This window comes from Chrysochloris asiatica, unplaced genomic scaffold (genome assembly GCF_000296735.1).
Source record: "Chrysochloris asiatica unplaced genomic scaffold, ChrAsi1.0 scaffold00078, whole genome shotgun sequence".
NCBI lineage: Eukaryota > Metazoa > Chordata > Mammalia > Afrosoricida > Chrysochloridae > Chrysochloris > Chrysochloris asiatica.
In genome coordinates, this window is record NW_006408596.1 from 3472059 (window position 1) to 3489270 (window position 17212).

At 46.6% G+C, this 17212-nt stretch overlaps 1 protein-coding gene across 1 annotated transcript in view; it reads right to left on the reverse strand.

Moving 5' to 3' along the window:
- Window positions 1-16066, reverse strand: part of TMEM120B (transmembrane protein 120B) — a 51031-nt gene extending 34965 nt beyond the window's left edge. Inside the window, exon 1 of the mRNA XM_006865396.1 lies at window positions 15982-16066. Within this exon, the coding sequence (XP_006865458.1) occupies window positions 15982-16050 (69 nt within the window). The 5' untranslated portion in view covers window positions 16051-16066. The remainder of the gene's footprint in view (window positions 1-15981) is intronic.
- Window positions 16067-17212: the final 1146 nt, after the last annotated feature.

Here is a 17212-nt window from a genome sequence, read left to right on the forward strand (position 1 = left end):
ATAAGGTGCACTGGCTAGGAATCAAACTCAGGTCTCCTGGAAAGTGAGAATTCTATCACTGATCACCACTGCCATCTCCATCTCTTGCCTCCTCGAATCTAGAAGCTCCTCAACCTTTGTCTTTCTGACCCTGACATGTTAGGAGTCCAGCTGTACAGCTGGGGACTCTAGACCCAGAGAGGGAGAGGGGCTGTGTGCTGACAACTGGGGGGCAGACTTGCAGAGTATACCCTTTGGTTGGGTGATGATGCATGGAGGGGATTGTAACCATGGCAATGAAACAATATAAGATAGGATGAATGTATAGCTAATGTTATCCCATGGAAACTATCACATAATTCACAATAAAACATTAAAAAAAAAAAAAGGAGTCCAGCTCTAATGTCAGTCTGGATTGTCTGATGTTTCTCTATGATTAGATGTCCAGCATGCATCTGGGGCAGGGCAGGACTGTTACTGAAGGGACCAGCATCCTTCTCAGTGCATCCTATCAGAAGGGACCCAGCATCAGGGATAGGAACATAGACTGCTTGGTAATGGTGGGACCCTGGTTTCTCCACCATACAATTACTGTCTTCTTATTTGTATTTTATAAACCACCTCTGGAATCCTGGTGTGGCAATGTAAGATAATCACTAGATTGCTAACCAAAAGGTTGGTGGTTCAAACCCAGGTGCCAGACGCCACTTCTCAGAAACCCTACACAGGGTCACTGAGTTGGAACCGACTCAAAAGCCCTTAACGACAACAATCTCTGGAGACAGAGGCCCTGTACTGATCACTTTTGAATTCTCTCCTTCAGTGTCAAACAGCCCTCGATGTTCAACAAGTACAAGGGGGCTTCCAAGCATTCATGGAGAAATGGAATTTCTCCACTAACTCTTCTTTTTTTTTTTAAGTTTCATTGTGAATTATAGGATAGTTTACATGGTCCACTAACTCTTTGAAGCCCCTTCGCATCTGTTAGACAAGAGGAAAATTCTCTGGAATCCGAGGGGGAGAGAATGCCTGATCTGGCCAAGTGCCTTTGTGAAGACAAGGCCACTAGACTGAGAACTCAAAGGAGACATGAGCTGAGGCTTCTGGGAGATCAAGGTCTGTGCTCTCCCTGGGCCTCCTGTGGGAGAGAGAAGACCAAGACTGCAAGATCAGCAGCCAGATGTTCATCAGACCCTCTTCAGCTTTAAAAAATATTTAATTTCACAAATAAAGCATGAAGACATTCTCCTTATTAAAAATTAAAACATCATTATGGTTAAAGTCGACTTGGAACTGTCCCCACTCCCTTACCAAGAAGTAACAATTATTAACCAATGAATTCTTCTAGATCTTCTTTTATGGATTCTTCCAGACGTGTTTTTTATATAGCTCTATAATTCGATAAAGACCTATTTCTACACACACACACACACACACACACACACACACACTCACAAGGGTAAGTCAAAAAGTACTGCTAGAAAAAAATCACGGAACACTTTTGTAAAAAAAACAAATTCAAAATGTGAATCGATTGTTTCTTGACAGATCCTCCATCTAGATCTATAAACTTTTTTAAAATCTGTGCACTTTTGACAGCTGTGTTTCCCATCTCTCTAATCCTTATCCAAAGAATTCTGTGCACTTTGATTTACAGCACATCAAAACAGCAATTTTGGCATACTCGAGGAACCCAAATTGTATACCTTCTCAATGTTCTGTGAGTTTGGGGGGGCCAAAAGGTGTCTGAAGGGGCAAGATCAGGGCTGTAGGGCGAATGGGGCCAGGCTTTCCAGTAAAATTCTCCTAGAACAGCTCTTACTCCTCCTGAAGAATGAACAGATGAAACTTCCCTGGTGTTTTCCTCACCAATGCAGTCTCCAATTTTCTTAAAACTTCTTCATAGTTAAGCCTCCATGATTGTCCTATGGCCTTCAAGAAAATTTATCAAGATTTTGACCCCTTAGGATAAAAAACAACAACAGTCACCATAGCTTGCTGAGCTGACCTCTCTGCCTTGAAATAATCTTTAAGGTCTTCTCCACCTTCCTTAAAAGGCTTGATCCATCTACAAACTCCTGTCCTACGTGGGGCAGCATTCTTGTGATGTTGCAAAGCTTCAGTGAGAAGCTCTGGAAGATATCCACTTGAGTTTGTTAAAAAAAATTTTTATTGGCCCTGACCTCAAATCCTCTTTTTGCCATGGGTAAAAATTACTCTTTTTTGTTTTGTTTTGAAGGCACTGTAACATCAACTATCCAGGGAGCAGGGTGAAGTAGAATTGGGGCAAGCACACTAAAAAATCCATTGCCACTGAGTTGACGGAAGCCACTCTCTCCTCAACCAAACTACCTTAGGTCCCTGGGTGACTTCAGGTGACAGAGCTCCCCACCTGGAAAGGTTTTAAACATGGCAACCCATTGTCTGGTACTGCTCACATAGAGAGGCGGACTTTCTGTTCCCACCCTTGACTCTTGACAAACTCATGACTGCTTTGGCGAATAGAACATGGCAGAAGCAATACAATGAGATTTTGGAGACAAAGTGACAAGAGGTCATGCAATGTCTCCTAATTGGTGGGAACAATTGCTCTTGGACAAAAAGTTTAACCATCATGCTGTATAGAGAGTCTTAACACATGTAGACACTCCAGTCAATAGTCCCAACGAAGACAAATCTTTCTGTCTTCCCAACCCAGGTGCCAGACACATTAGTAAAGGGACTTCCAGATGAGTCCAGCTGCCGGCTGTATGAGTTACCCCAGCCATCCAGTCTTTCCAGCAAGGAACCCAGACATCATAGAGCACAGTCACACCATTCCCACTGCACGTTACCTACATTCCTGGCCTTCATGAGCACAATGCAATTACTGTTGTTATACACACAAATGAGGAGCTCTGGTAGTGTAGTGGTTACGAGTCAGAATACTAATCTCATAGCCAGCAGTTTGAAATGATCCACGGGAAAAAGACAAGGCTATCCTATAAAGCGTCACTATGAGTTGGCATGGACTCCATGGCACATAACCACCACCATATAAAATGGAACACCACCCATCTTAGACCACAACCTACCTCTGGATTTAAACTGAAGAAAAAATAAAGAAAGACGCTACCCCACTTTAGGCTATTTCAAGTTGTTTTGGTACCACTGCATAGCTTACAGCCTAAAACACACACTTTTGTTTTAAAATACAAGAATGGTATTAGAAAAAAACAAAAAAGAATAGTATTACAATATACATGGTTGCTGGTTACGTACCGTGGAGTCGGTTCCGACTCATCGTTTTCCCATGGAACAGCTGGTTGTTTCGAACTACTGACCTTGCGGTTTGCAGCCCGATTCGTAACCACTATGCTACCAGAGCTCCTTAGAATGGACATAGGATTATATAATTTGCTTTTCTCACCTAGTAATATCCTGAAGATCAATCCATTCCTTTTAAGGCTATACAGCACTTGATGCTACAGACAAACTACACAACTTTAAACTTAAGACATTTCCCTATTGCTGGATATTTAGGGTTCCAGTCTCTGACCAAAACCAACAATGCAACCGTGAGTAAGTAACTTCTTTGTACTGTGTCCCTGTATTCACATGTTAAGTACCTCTGTAGGGAAGATACTTGAGATGTAGATTGGTGGGTCAGAACATACAGGCATGTTTTTAGATTGACTATATACTGCCTTTGGAGTCCTGGTGTGGCGCTGTGGGTTAATGTGTCAGACTGCAAAACCATTTGAACTGCAAGGTCAGCGGTTCAAGCTCACCAGCTGCTCCTCAGAAACCCTACACAGGGTCGCTATGGGTCAGAACCGACTCAATGGCACTTCACAACAATATACTGCCTTCAAGTCAATCACAACTCATAGCAACTCTTCAGGGCAGAGGAGAACTGTGCCCCAAGGTTTGTTGCTTTTTCTCTTTTTCAACTTTTCATTTTGATTTGAATTTACAAAGCAAATTGGTTTTCCATCCAACGATTCACACCCATTTTGTTCCATGACATTGACTGCAGTGTCCACAATGCACCAACACTCTGCCCACTTCCTCCCTGTGTTTATCATTTTCCCCAGAGGGTTTCCCAGGCTGTAATCTTAATGGAAGCACACTGCAACAGCTTTCTCCAGCAGAGCAGCTGGTGGGTTCAAACCACCAACTTCTGGTTAGCAGCCAAGTACTTAACCATTTAAACACCCACCCACAGCCTATAAGGGTTTCCACACCTCACCACTCACTCACTGTTATCAACATTTTAAACCTTTCCCAGGCACTTTTCTAATGTTCCATTGGATATATTTTCTGCTCAACTGTAAGGCATCCGACAGTTGGGACCGACAGTCCAAGGCCTTCTCTCTCCTTTGTCCCCTGACATAAGGGATCATTTCTGATCCTTGCCCTCCCCCAATGCTTTGTCTGCCACAGGTCAGAGCTACTTCCCAGATAGTAGTGACCACAAACCTGGTCTACTTCCGGCCTGGCTCCAGGCTCAGAACTTTGCAGTCAGGAGGAGAGCACGGGGTAGGGAATTGGAAACAACGACGTTATTGTGGCTCACTCTCCACCCCTGGGGCATTTCTTGCCCATGCCCAGCCTCTGTGGACTGCACCCTCATGCCAGTCCTACAAGCAAGCAAAAAGACATCAGTTCATTTCCTGGATAACCACTTTTTCTACACAGCTATCCCTCCATGGGGTGGTTCTGGAAGGTAGAGGGAATTTCATTCTTGTCTCCCCTCTCCCCAAGTCCCTGGCTACCATCTGATCACAAAGGTGCCACCAATAGACACTCGGATGAACCTATCCTTTGTGACGTTTTTTCTAGGCACAGGAATGAGTCATACTAAGTCAACCTGATCCTTCTTCTGTCCAATCAGTCTTGGCCCTGTGGCCTCAGCTATTCCCTTCTGGAAAGTGTCCCCAGATTGTCCTTGAAGACCCATCCAATCTTTGGTATTTCTCTATAGTTCATAAGATCTGGTTTACGTGCAAAAACTAATCCCATTCCAGATCCAGGGTTAGCACGTGACCCAGGCTTAGCCAATCAGACTATCAGTCTCTTGATTCATCTTGATTGGTTCAGGGATGAGCATTCAGAGCCAGTAAAACTCACCTGTGGGGTTTTCTTCAGCATGGACAAAAAGGAGAGACTTTCTCCTTCAGCGCTGAAGCTAGCAGGATGTGAGTTCAGTGCTCAAGAAGCCATCTTGCCAACACTGGGCTAGCGCTGCCTGAGAGTGAATCCAACTGAGAGGAAGACATATGCCCATGGCTGAGCCCTAATGACTTTTCTGAGTCTCTGGATCCGCTACACTTGAAGGCACCACACATTAGACTCCCCGAGGATACAAGCCAATGAAGTCTATTTTGTTTTCCTCTGCTTTGTTTTGACAGTTTGAATGGAGTTTATTTGGGGGCAAGTGTCAGAACCCAGATTACTATGCCAAAAGAAGGAACTTTCCTTGCAGGCAAAGTTAATCACGTCAAGTAAAAAGGGAAGTCACAGATTTGGGGGCTCCTTATGACCACATTGCCCAGGTGCTGATATCATAAAGATGCCAAAGCAAGGGGAGGCAGGAAACAAGAGGGATGGAAACAGGAAAGGCAGGGTGAAGTGTCATATACTGCAGGGAGAGCAACCAATGGCACAGAACAATGTGTGTATGAATTGTTGAACAGAAAACCAATTTGCTATGTAAACTTTCAGCTACAGCACAAAATGCTGTAGTGGTAACATGCTGGGGAGTTGGTTCCAACTCATAGCAACCCTGCACAGGGTCTCCAAGGCTGTCGGTCTTTACAGGAGCAGAAGGCCTCATCTTTCTCTCACGGAACAGCTGGTAGTTTCAAACTGCAGACACTGAGGTTAACAGCCCGATTCATATAACTACTATGCTACCAGAGCTCCTTGAGAAAACAAATAAAGAAATAAAATGTCAATGTCAGGGACTTGGAATCCTTCAAGTCCATTGCCGTGGAGGTGGTTCTGACTAATAAGGGCCCTCTAGGATCAAGTCCTGGTGTGGTACTGTGGGTTAATGCGCCAGACTACAAAGCCATTTGAACTGCAAGGTTGGCGGTTCAAGCTCAGCAATCGCTCCTCAGAAACCCCATATAGGGTTACTATGGATCGGGACTGACTCGACAGCACTTTACAATACCAACCAAGGATGGAGTAGAATCTTTACAGAAACAGATGGACACGTCTCATTTCCATAAAGACTTCAATCTTGAAAACCCTCTGGGATAGTTGTACTCTGTCCTAGAAGGTGGAGCAACTGCTGAGTTCAAACTACCAACCTTTTGATGAGCAGATGAGCACTTAACCACTGCACCACCAGGGCTTCAATAACTAAAGAGGCACAAAGAAATGCACAACTCTGAATCCCACACTATAAACCAAAACCATTATTTAAAAACTTTATTGAAATATAGTTCACATACCATGAAATCCACCCATTCTAAGTGTACATTCAATAATTCTTTTTTTTTTTTAATGTTTTATTGTGCATTATGTGATAGTTTACATGGGAGAACATTAGTTTTACATTCACCCTGTTGTATATCGTTTCATTGCCATGGTTACAATCCCCTCCATGCATCATCAACCAACCAAAGGGTTGCACAAGCATGCACCCCGGTTGTCAGCACACAGCCCCTCTCCCTTTCTGGGTCTAAAGTCCCCAGCCACTCCATCTCTCCAAGTCATCGTCTCTGCCTCCATCTCAAGCATCACTGCTCCTCTGGGTAGGGTCCCGCTCTCCACTCTTCTCCCTCCATGGTCCTAGGGACCTCCACTCCTAGACTGCAAAATTAACCACTCCCCTCTTTGCTACAAAATGTCTACCTTTACATTTACAACCCTCACAAGCAGTCCTGATAACAATTATTCACTATTGTATCACAAGAGACCTATCCGCATTTCCTTTCATCAGCCCCGCCTAGACATACTGGATACTACTCAGTGGAGAATCTACCTTCCTCCATACCTTCTGGATCTAGGCTCCCTCTTGAAAGCTTGTAGTCCCCCCATTTTGGGTATCCAACGTCCAAGTTGCCCATCCCTGTCGACTCTGTGTCATTCAATCATTCTTGATAAATCATCCACACAACCCAGTTTCAGAGCATCCCTGTCACTCCAGTAAGATCTCTGGTGTCCATCAGCAGTCACGTCTCACTCCCCCAAGCCCTGATCACTCCCCCAACTCCTAATCTACTTTCTTTCTCAGGGTTGTTGTTGTTAAGCACTGTGCTCCCATTCCAGCTCTATCGAGCTGCTTTTTCTAGACATTTCATATAAATGGGACCCTAGAATTGTGGCTTTTGTGTTCAACATCTTTCATACAGAATATTTTTGAATGGGACTTGGTGGTGAGTGGTAGAGTTCTCGCCCTGCATACCAGAGACCTGGGTTCGCTTTCCGCCTACCACAGCTGATGCTCAGCCACCACCCACCTGTCAGGGAAGATTCAAGTGTTGCCACAATGCTAAATGGGATTCATCGGGGCTTTAGGGCGAACACAATCATGGAAGAAAGATCTTGTGATCTACTTCTGAAAATTAGTCGAAGAAAACTCTATGGATCACAACAGGCTAATCCCCAACGAATCATAGGGATGGTATAAAACCGGGCAGTGTGTTGTTTCTTTGTGTATGGGTTGCTGAGAGTCAGGGGCTTACCCTACAACAATTAACAACTATAACGTTTTTGAAATTCAACTATGATGCAGCACGTGATATGGCATTGTGCTTCTGTATAGGTGGTGTTGTTAAGTGCTGTCAAGTCAATTCCGACCCACAGCGACCCTGAAAATAGGGCTTCCAAGGGGCAGCTGGTGAACTTGAGCCGCCGACCTTGCAATTCAAAAGGCTTTGCAGTCTGGCGCATTAACCCACAGCGCCACACGGGGACTCTTCTGTAAAGCTGTAAAGGTGTACAGCCTTGGAAATCCTACAATGCAGTTCTACTCTGTCTTTAGGGTTGCTGTGAGTCAGAAATGAGCTCAGCAGCAGTGGGGTTTATAGTAAATTTATGCTTAACTTTTTAAGAAAATGCCAAACTGCCAAACCACTATTTTGACTTCTAAATTTAGCAGCAGTAGATTGGAGCATGGGGGACAGCAACCCAAAACTAGGAGTCAGAGCTCTGCTCAAACACAGGGAGCACCAGCTTATTAGACATGACTGACTCCTACATCAAGGCGCTGCCTCTAAAAATAACCCAGAGAGCTGGGGGCACGGAGCAGACGAGCAGCTGGGGAAGAAAGGATTCTATCCGCAGCAATCCCTCAAGTCTTCTATTGAAAACCAACCAAAAGAAGCAGCTCATTTACTGGAATACCTGACAAGACAGAGCTTTAGGGAGTGAAGGAAAACATGGCTAGAAGACAGCAAAAAACTAGATAATGGGACATTTATTTTTCCACAAGATGAAATCATAGTACACAACCACGTTCTGCAGAAAAAGATACATCCAAGGTCATGATCAAGTAAATGACTGACGCTACACCCAGAGGGCTGGTTTTCATTATAAGGTTTTTGGTCATTTTAGTTAATTTTGTGGTCTCCAGCTTATTTCACTATGAAGTGTTCCAAGCAAGCAAGAATGCAAAGACACAACATCATTAACACCCAGATTCTCATCCTCAGTTCAAGAAACACTGCACAAGGTGGTGAAAGTCACTACGTACACTGACAGGATGTGCTTGCCAACCTCCGTCCCCAAAGAAGTGAACAATTATGCTGGTTATTTCTGCACCCCACACCCACCCAGACCCATCCGGGCTTTCTCTGTGCCCTGTGAGCCCATCTTCTGGGCTCCCTTGCCCTCTGCTTCCTGGTTGGGTTTGGACAATAGGAGTCACCAGCAGAAGGCTGGGTGGCAGAAAGAGTGAGAGACTGGGGTACTAGTTCCTCCTGCTTTCCCTCTGCTCTGCTGTACCTCTGGATGGGTTCAAACTGCAAACCTCTAAGTTAGCAACTGAGTTAACTTAGTGACTCCTTTAACCTCTATAAATAAAATCCAGTTGCCGTCAAATCAATTCCCACTCATGGTGACCCATTAGTGTCATGTTTTCAAGGGCTAAATTTTCTACAGCATCACCTCTGGGTGGACTCGAACCTTCATCTTTTCAGTTAGCAGCCATGCGTGTTAACAGTTTCCACCACCCAGAGCCCTCTATAAATAGCTCCACATTAAGCTCTCTTGGTGAAACCCTGTTGCAGGAACCATCTGCTTTTTGCCAAGGCACTGCTTGAATATCCCCAGGACAGTAAATCCAGTCTTCATCACTCCCTTGCAAGTCTTGTACTTGTACTAGATGTATATATGTAGGTAATACATAGTATTGTGTTGACTGTTTTTAACGTCACTATGCTTTTGTCATAATGTATAGACCCCTCTACAACTTTAGCTCAATGTTGTTACTATTGTGGGGTTTTTTTTTAAATGTTTTATTGTGAATTATGTGGTAGTTTACATGGGAGAACATTAGCTTTATATTCATCCTATCCTGTATCGTTTCATTGCCATGGTTACAATCCCCTCCATGCATCATCAACCAACCAAAGGGTATACCCTGCAAGCACACAGCCCCTCTCCCTCCCCGGATCTAGAGTCCCCAGCTGCTCCATCTCTCCACGTCATTGTCTCTGCCTCCATCACCGGCAACACTGTTTCTCTAGATAGGATTCCGCTCTCCACTCTTTTCCCTGGAGGGTCCCAGGGACCTCTGCTCCTGAACTGCAAAGTTAATCTGTTGTGGGTTTTTGAAAAGATTTATCCATGCAGATACATGAAGTTCCAGTTTATTCTTTCAGTATTCCTGCCCCCCTGAATGGATCTTCGGTATAATCTTCCATTCTGATGATCATTTAGGTCTGCAGTTTTTGCCTGCTACAAGTGTTAAAGAAATTCTTTTGTGTATTTCCTATTTGAATTTTTTGTTTTATGGATCCGTTGTTATTGCTATTAGCTGCTACAGAATCTATTCCCAACTCATGACTGACCCCATATGTAGAGCTGCTCCACAGGGTTTTCAAAGTTGTGACCTTTTGGAAGCAGATCACCACGTCTGTCTTCCATGGAGTGTTCAGACTGCCATCCTGTCAGTTAGTAGTCAAGCATTTAGCCATTTGCACCAACCAGCAACCCTATGTGGTGGATATGTATTACTTATAAAAATGTTGAATGGATCCATAAGAAGCACTAATGATGTTAACTCTGTGAGGTAAGAAGTCCCATCGCTCCGTTCCTACAGAGGGTTGGTTGCCATCCTTCGCATGCATATAAGACACAAACAAGTGAGTTTCCATTGGAGGATTCAGATACCTGGGCCGCCTCTTCTGTCCTCTGAGGACTCATGTTCTGTCCCAGTGGGAAGATGAGGTTAATGACTTCAGGTCCCAGCACGGCTGTGAAACATCTGGAGACACCTTCTCAATACAACTGGGCTAAGTCATAAGATCTAGAACTGGGGAGTCAGCAGTCAAGTCAACTATGTGTCCTAGGAAGTGCGAGACAGAAAGATCTCATGGCATTTAAGGGCAGGGCTGTGTTCCAGGGGCCCAAGGTTTGGGTGGGCAGCAAGGTAAAATTCCAACAGAGTCATGGCCACCACTCAGAGGTGATAATTTCTTTACATGCTCAAGTTATAGATGAGCAGTTCTCTTAAGTTTTCAGGAGATAAGTTTTACACGGTTTTCTTTCCAGGGAATCACCTTCAAATGGTTTTTGGGATCTTGATTATACTTTGCTAGGGCTCATCGCTTTGGGAACATTGCCAAGGATAGCAAGTTGACTTCATTTAAAATGCATGGATGCTGCAATGGGAAAGATTGCAAGTCACATGCCAGGATTAATTAGTGATGTCTGTTACAGGAGCAGGTAAATGGGAGTGTTGACATGTATGTTAGGCATTCGGAAGGCAGATAATACAATGATGATTAAGTTCTGCAGTCAGACTGTCCAATTTCAAATCTACTAATTAACCAAGGAAGTTTCATCAAATTATGTAATCTCTCTGTGCCTTGGTTTCCTCAGCTATGAAAGAGCTGTTGAGAGAAGCTTATTTGAGCAGCTGGATGTAACCTTGCCTGAAGCCACTTGTTCTTGGACTTCCCAATTACATGAGCCAATGAACCTCCTTTTTGGCTCACAGATTGTCAAACTGGTTTCTTTCACTGGCACTAGAAGCCTCAGCCAATGCATATGTGACCACAGCAGACAAATGTAAAAGAGACCCAGCAAGTTTAAAGGCTCAGGGCCTCAGGATACCTCCAGAATATTCGATGTAGACAAAAAGTATTTGATGCAGACAGTTGGTCTGAGTTCAAATCCTGATCCCACTACTGTCAAATTACTGAACCTCTCTCAGCCTCAGTCTCTTCATCTATAAACAGAGTTGTTAATGGGAATTGAATGAGATGATCCATGTATCACACATTGAGCTATTATTAGTGTTGTTGTTATTGTTGTCAGCCCTTGTTTCGTAGATTGAAAAAACTCAAGTTTAGTAGTAGGCATAGAATCTGAACCAGGAATCCTGACTCACTGCCCAGTGTTACTTCTACCAAAAGACGCCCACCAGGCAACCCAAGATGCAAAAGAAACAAAAGCCCACAGAAAACTAGCAGGCACAAAATTCAGCCTAGCCTGGCTCTCCTTGGGTGGTGCTAAGAGCACAGACTCAGTTGGCTGTGACAGTGTGGGCTCAAATCCTGGCTCCAGCGGTTAGAAGTCACCTGACCCTGAGTAACCAACTTAACCTCTGTAAAATGTGGCTAACAAGACTTATCTCATGATGGTTTCAGAAATAACACTGAAGTTCCTACTTCCAGCCTACCCTTGATACCTGCCATACACACACAAAGCAGCCATTGACCGAAAGGGTCAAAATCAGGACAGTGGCCATACAAGGCCCTGGATGATATGGATCCACCCTGCTCCTTTTTTAAATTAAGTTGTAGACAGTACACTCTCTACTAAATATTTAACATGTGTAGCATTAATCAAATTTTTTTTTTATGTTGGTGAAAACATACACAGGAAAACCCACTCCTCCCTCTACATTCTTCACACTGCATCCACGTTCTACTTATTCCTGTTCCAGTAGTTTCATGATCTAACCCCTGCTGACCTATCCTGACGCATTTGTCCATGATGCTCCAGCCCCGGCACAACAGGTGGGTTCTTGCCTCAAGGCCTTTGCCCTGGCTGGTCCAGGACGCATTCCATCACCTCCTTCTACTTGCTCCTCAATTGTCAATCCTGAAAGAAATCTCCAGGACTACCACGCATCCTGGGATCTCTGAGGGGCCTGGCCCTTTTTTTGAGAAGGGCCATAAGCTGACCACATAGCTGTCAAAAGTAGCATCCTAGTGAGGGCAGGTTTAAGGAAAGGCCACTTCGGGCCACCTCCTTGCTCGGTAGGGAGGGGCAGGGTTGGGTTTCCAGTGATGCAAGGCAGGAAACCCTCATTAAATCACCTGCCAACCTGTATGTAACCTTCTTTACTCACACCACAGGACACAGGGCCAGACACAGGCTGGTCTCAAGCTAACAGGCTGACGCTCAATGCACCAGCAGGAACCCCAATCAGCCGAAATCAAAGTCCCCATAGAGACACCAGCTGTGTCCCAGAGGCAAGTTAAGTGCCCAGCAGATGCAAAGCATAGTCAAGAGAAACTGATCCTTTCCCCTAAAAAGGCCCAGAGATTTTTTTTCTCTGTGTAGGGAACGATGCGAGAGTTCCAAAGATCTTTCAAATTGACCTTCCCCTACCCTCAGACAGTCGCCAGGGTCTGAGAATTCAGTTTCTTCTTCCCTTCCATCATTTCTAAGGAATGGAGAGGTTAAGAAGATCTCACACAGCACCATAAGCACATGGACTCAAGAGAATACAGATGTGAAACCCCGAGATACCAACTTTAGGGACCAAAATCAATGCCATCACAATGATTCCAACTCATTGTTGTTAAGTGCTGTCTAGTAGATTCTGACTCACAATGACCCTGCATAGGGTTTCCAATGAGCAACTGATGAGCTTGAACCACCAAAGTTGTGGTTCAAACCAAACATTGCTGTCTAGCTCATTAACCCTTAGCGGCACACCAGGACTCCTTCCGACTCATTAGTGAGTCTCAATAGGACAGAGTAAGGAGCTCGCATAGTGCAATGGTTACAAGTTAGGCTACTAACCTCAAGGTTAGCAATTTCAAACTACCAGCTGTTCGAGGGAGAAAGACGAGGCTTTCTGCTTTCGTAAAGACTTATTGCCTCGGAAACCCTAAACAGTGTCGCTATGAGTTGGAACGGACTCCACGACACATAAGCAACCAACCAACCATAGGACTAAGTGGATTCCTGGTGTGGCGCTGCTGAATCAGCACTGGACTTCAAACCACAAAGTCAGCAGTTTAAACCCACCAACTGTTCCTCGGAAACGCTCTACGGGTCACTATGAGTCGGAGTTGACCCGAAAGCCCTTAACAACAACCTAGGGCAGCGGGAAAATGTTCCAGTTTATAGATGCAGACGGCCTCGTCTTTCTCCTGAGGAACAGCTGGTAGGTTTGAACCGCTAACCTTTCACTTAGCAGTCCAATATTTAGATTTAGAGAGAGATGTAGGGAGATTAACACAGATAGGGGTTTGGGGTAAAAAATTCATCAGTGTTCAGCTTCCTAGTTGGAGGATGACCACCTGCCAATCTGCAGTCACCTCTTGGCTTTCCCATAAATCCTTCATTTCTGAAATTCTAGCTGACACACACTTATCGTGTGTATTTATGGTCCCTACTTATCACGTGTATTTCCAAGATGATTCTAGTTCAGAATTCTCACATTTAATATGAGGGGCAGAGGGAAACAGAAAGAGACATAGAGGCTACCTAAGGAGCTCTGGTAGTATAGTGGTTACGAGTCGGGCTGCCAACCTCACAGTCAGCAGTTCGAAACTACCAGTGGTTCTATAGGAGAAAGAGGAGGCGTTCTGCTCCCATAAAGATTTATAGCCTTGAAAACCCTGTTCAGGGTCACTAAGAGTCCGAACCGACTCCACGGTACTTAACAACAACACCACCATTATAGATGTCTGTAAACATTTATAAAAAAATGAATTCCTAGCCCCAACTTCACCCTCAAATCATTGTGTGGATCCAGTCCAGTATTAGCCTGTCCGAGCTTCAGTTGCCCCATCATGTGAACTGAACAACATAACTGGTGATTTTGCTTCCTTGGTCCTCAGACATTCTGTTGGCCTTACTTCCATCACTGACCTCTGACCCGGCAGCTAACCCCAAAGTCGGAAGCCAGCAGGGTCCCATCTCCCCTCAAGTAGGATCCAGTCAATCCGAGTTCCCCTGTCCCTAAAGAACTGAGTTCAGACACAACAGCTTCCTTCATCAGACCTTCCACAACCCTTGCTGTGTACCAGGGAGCAAAACCCAGAATCAGTCCCAATTCCTCTCTGGCCCGAACACACCTGAACATCAGAGACACCCCGAAGGAACAGAACAAATACAACTCCTCCGCAGCGTCGCCTGCCAAGACTTGCTGTCTAATGGCTGTTAATTGCATTAATTGCATAGCTCTTGAATGTTAGGACGCCTTTTCTCCCAATTCTGAGGAAGGGCAAGAGAATAGGAATTTTGAACATCAACAGCTCCACATAGCTAATGTCTTTTCTTCTCTTATCCCTATCACCTACCCAAAGGCTCTCCACACCACCCCTGGATGGGGCCTCAGACCCAAGAGGAAAAAAGTGTTAAGTAGCAGCTGAGTCTTCCAGATGGGACTGAGGCCAGTGAGACCCTGGGAACTGACTGGGGGGAAGGGATGTGCACAAGACCTTAATGAGAAAGCATCAGTCCACACCTCTGGACAAGGCCAAAAGAGAGATGACCGTTTGGGAGACCTTATCCTCTGCTCATGCCTGAAACAGCATCCCCTTCTGGCCCAGTCCTCTGAGCCCACCTCTCCATGTTCATCGATTGCTTCATGTCTAGAAAGAACCATCACTTGGGGACTTCCTCTCCCTTCCTCTGGGCACTAGAGGCCAACTCAATGGCAGACAATGTCACTGCCCAACTGAGAATGCCACAGGAGTGTGTGTGTGTGGGGGGGTATTACTTCAGGCTCACAGAGCCCATCCCATGGGAAAACAAACACCATTCCCAACCAGGCCAGGAACAGCGCCGCCATCTCTAAAAATGGTCCTGGGGTCTCTCTCGGCCAATCTCAAGGTTCCCTCCGCCTCCCTTAGAGACCAGATTACATGGCTGAGGCCTCTCCCATCTCCTATCAGGAACAGCCACTCCAGCCAGGAGGACCCCTGGCAGCAATGCCAGTCTTTCAAGGGGCCCCACCCCACCCCCTGCAAGGTTCCAGGCCTGAAGGGTGAGGGCTGGGTACTGCCTCTATCACTGGGTGAGGTAACCCAGCTGTCAGAACGGGCAGATGCCGCCCACAGCGCCAAGCTTGTCCTGCAGCAGCCCTAAAGACAGCGACTGGGATAGTTCCCCAAGCAAAGTCTCGGGTTCAAGGTGAACTATTTCCAAGCACGCCTCCCAAAATGGAGCTGCAGATGGAGAAAGCAGCCTCGCCAGGGCCGGGAATTCCCAATCAGATCCGTGGGCTTGGTGGAGAAACAGGCGGAGGAAAGGGAGGTTCTCTGGGTTCCCCCGACCAACCTGTCCCCTCGAGCCTACCCCACAGGGACACGTCTGTAACTTCCCAGAGGCCTGAGGCCAACTTTCTGCAGCAGAGCTGCGCGGGGCAAGGCGCCGGCGCGGGGGCGGGGAAGGGGCTTCCACCGGATGCCCCCTGTGGGTGAGGAACTGAAGCGCTGGGAGCTACCAGGGGGCAACCACGCAGACTCCAGCCCCCGGGGCCAGAGCAGGGTGCCCAGTGGGCCGTGACACTTCCCATCCCGCGGGCTCTGAAAGGAAGAGGAAGGCACTGCCCCGCAGGTAGCAGAGTTGCGGGACCAGGTTGCCCGGCCCTACCTGCAATTCCTGAAATTCTCCCTCCAGCTCGTGCCATTCGCGCTCGCAACGCTCCAGCTGTCCCGACATGGTGCAGTGGTGCAAGGCGGCGGCGGCGGCTTCCGCGGCGTGGCCAGGAGGCCACGAGCACCCACACGCCGGTCAGCGCGCCGGCCGCCCCCGGAGCCGCCAGCTGTTCCTGCGCAGCCGGAGCCACGCGCGCACCTGACGTCACGGCCCCCGCCCGGCGCGCGCCCCACCCCTTCACCGGGAGCAAGCCCGGCGCATGCGCACGTACCTCCCCGGCTCCGCCCCCGCGGGCCGGCTTTCTGTTCCCTACCCTAGTAGCTTTACTGAGCTGGGTGGGAGTCGTAGCTGCCCATCTTCGTCTCAGGATTCCCTCTGTTTCAGGAGGAGCTCGGAGAAGTGTCTGCAAACTCCATTTGCCAAGCTGCTTTGACTTACATTGTGTGCACTGGGGAGTCTGGGATGGGTAGGAAGGAAGGACATTTGTGGGAATTGAAGCATGCCCACTCCTCTTGGCCTAAGGCAGGCCGAAGGCCCCCCCTTCCCCTCCCCCCCCGGAATGCTCGAACCCACATTGACCATCCATCCCGCAAGGTCGCGGGCAAGGCTGGCAAGGGCGGCGAGGGCCCTGTCATTTCACTTCGTCGGTTTTATTTACTGCAATCAATACCTCCTAGAGGAAGGCCTTCTGAGACTCTGGTGACTCTGCTGACGTTTGTTTCTGTCACTCAAAAGGGTCAACCTCCTCAAAATTAATGGAAATTCTCTCCCCGGTCAAGCCTTCCAGGCACATATCCTGTCTCATCCCCATGTTTCCGTTTCCTGCGTTTCTGTGGAACACTCTTCCGCCCCTTAAATATTCACCTAATTCAGGCCTCAGTTCAAATAACGTCTCTACAAACAGGTCTTTCCCCTTTGACCTGTTGTTCCGGCTCATAGTGACCCTGTGCACAACAGAACAAAAGGCTGCCCTCTGACTGTTGATAAGTGCCGTCGAGTTGATTCTCACCTGCTTTATTTCCTCCTCGGTTGTTATTAAGTGCCATCGAGTCAGTTCTGACCCATAGCGACCCTGTATAGGGTTTCCAAGGAGCAGCTGGTGAGCTTGAACCGCCGACCTTGCAGTTCAAACAGCTTTGCAGTCTGGCTCATTAACCCACAGCCCCACGCCAGGTAGCAATTACATTATATGAACCGATCCATGCCCTTCTGTTGGGATATAATC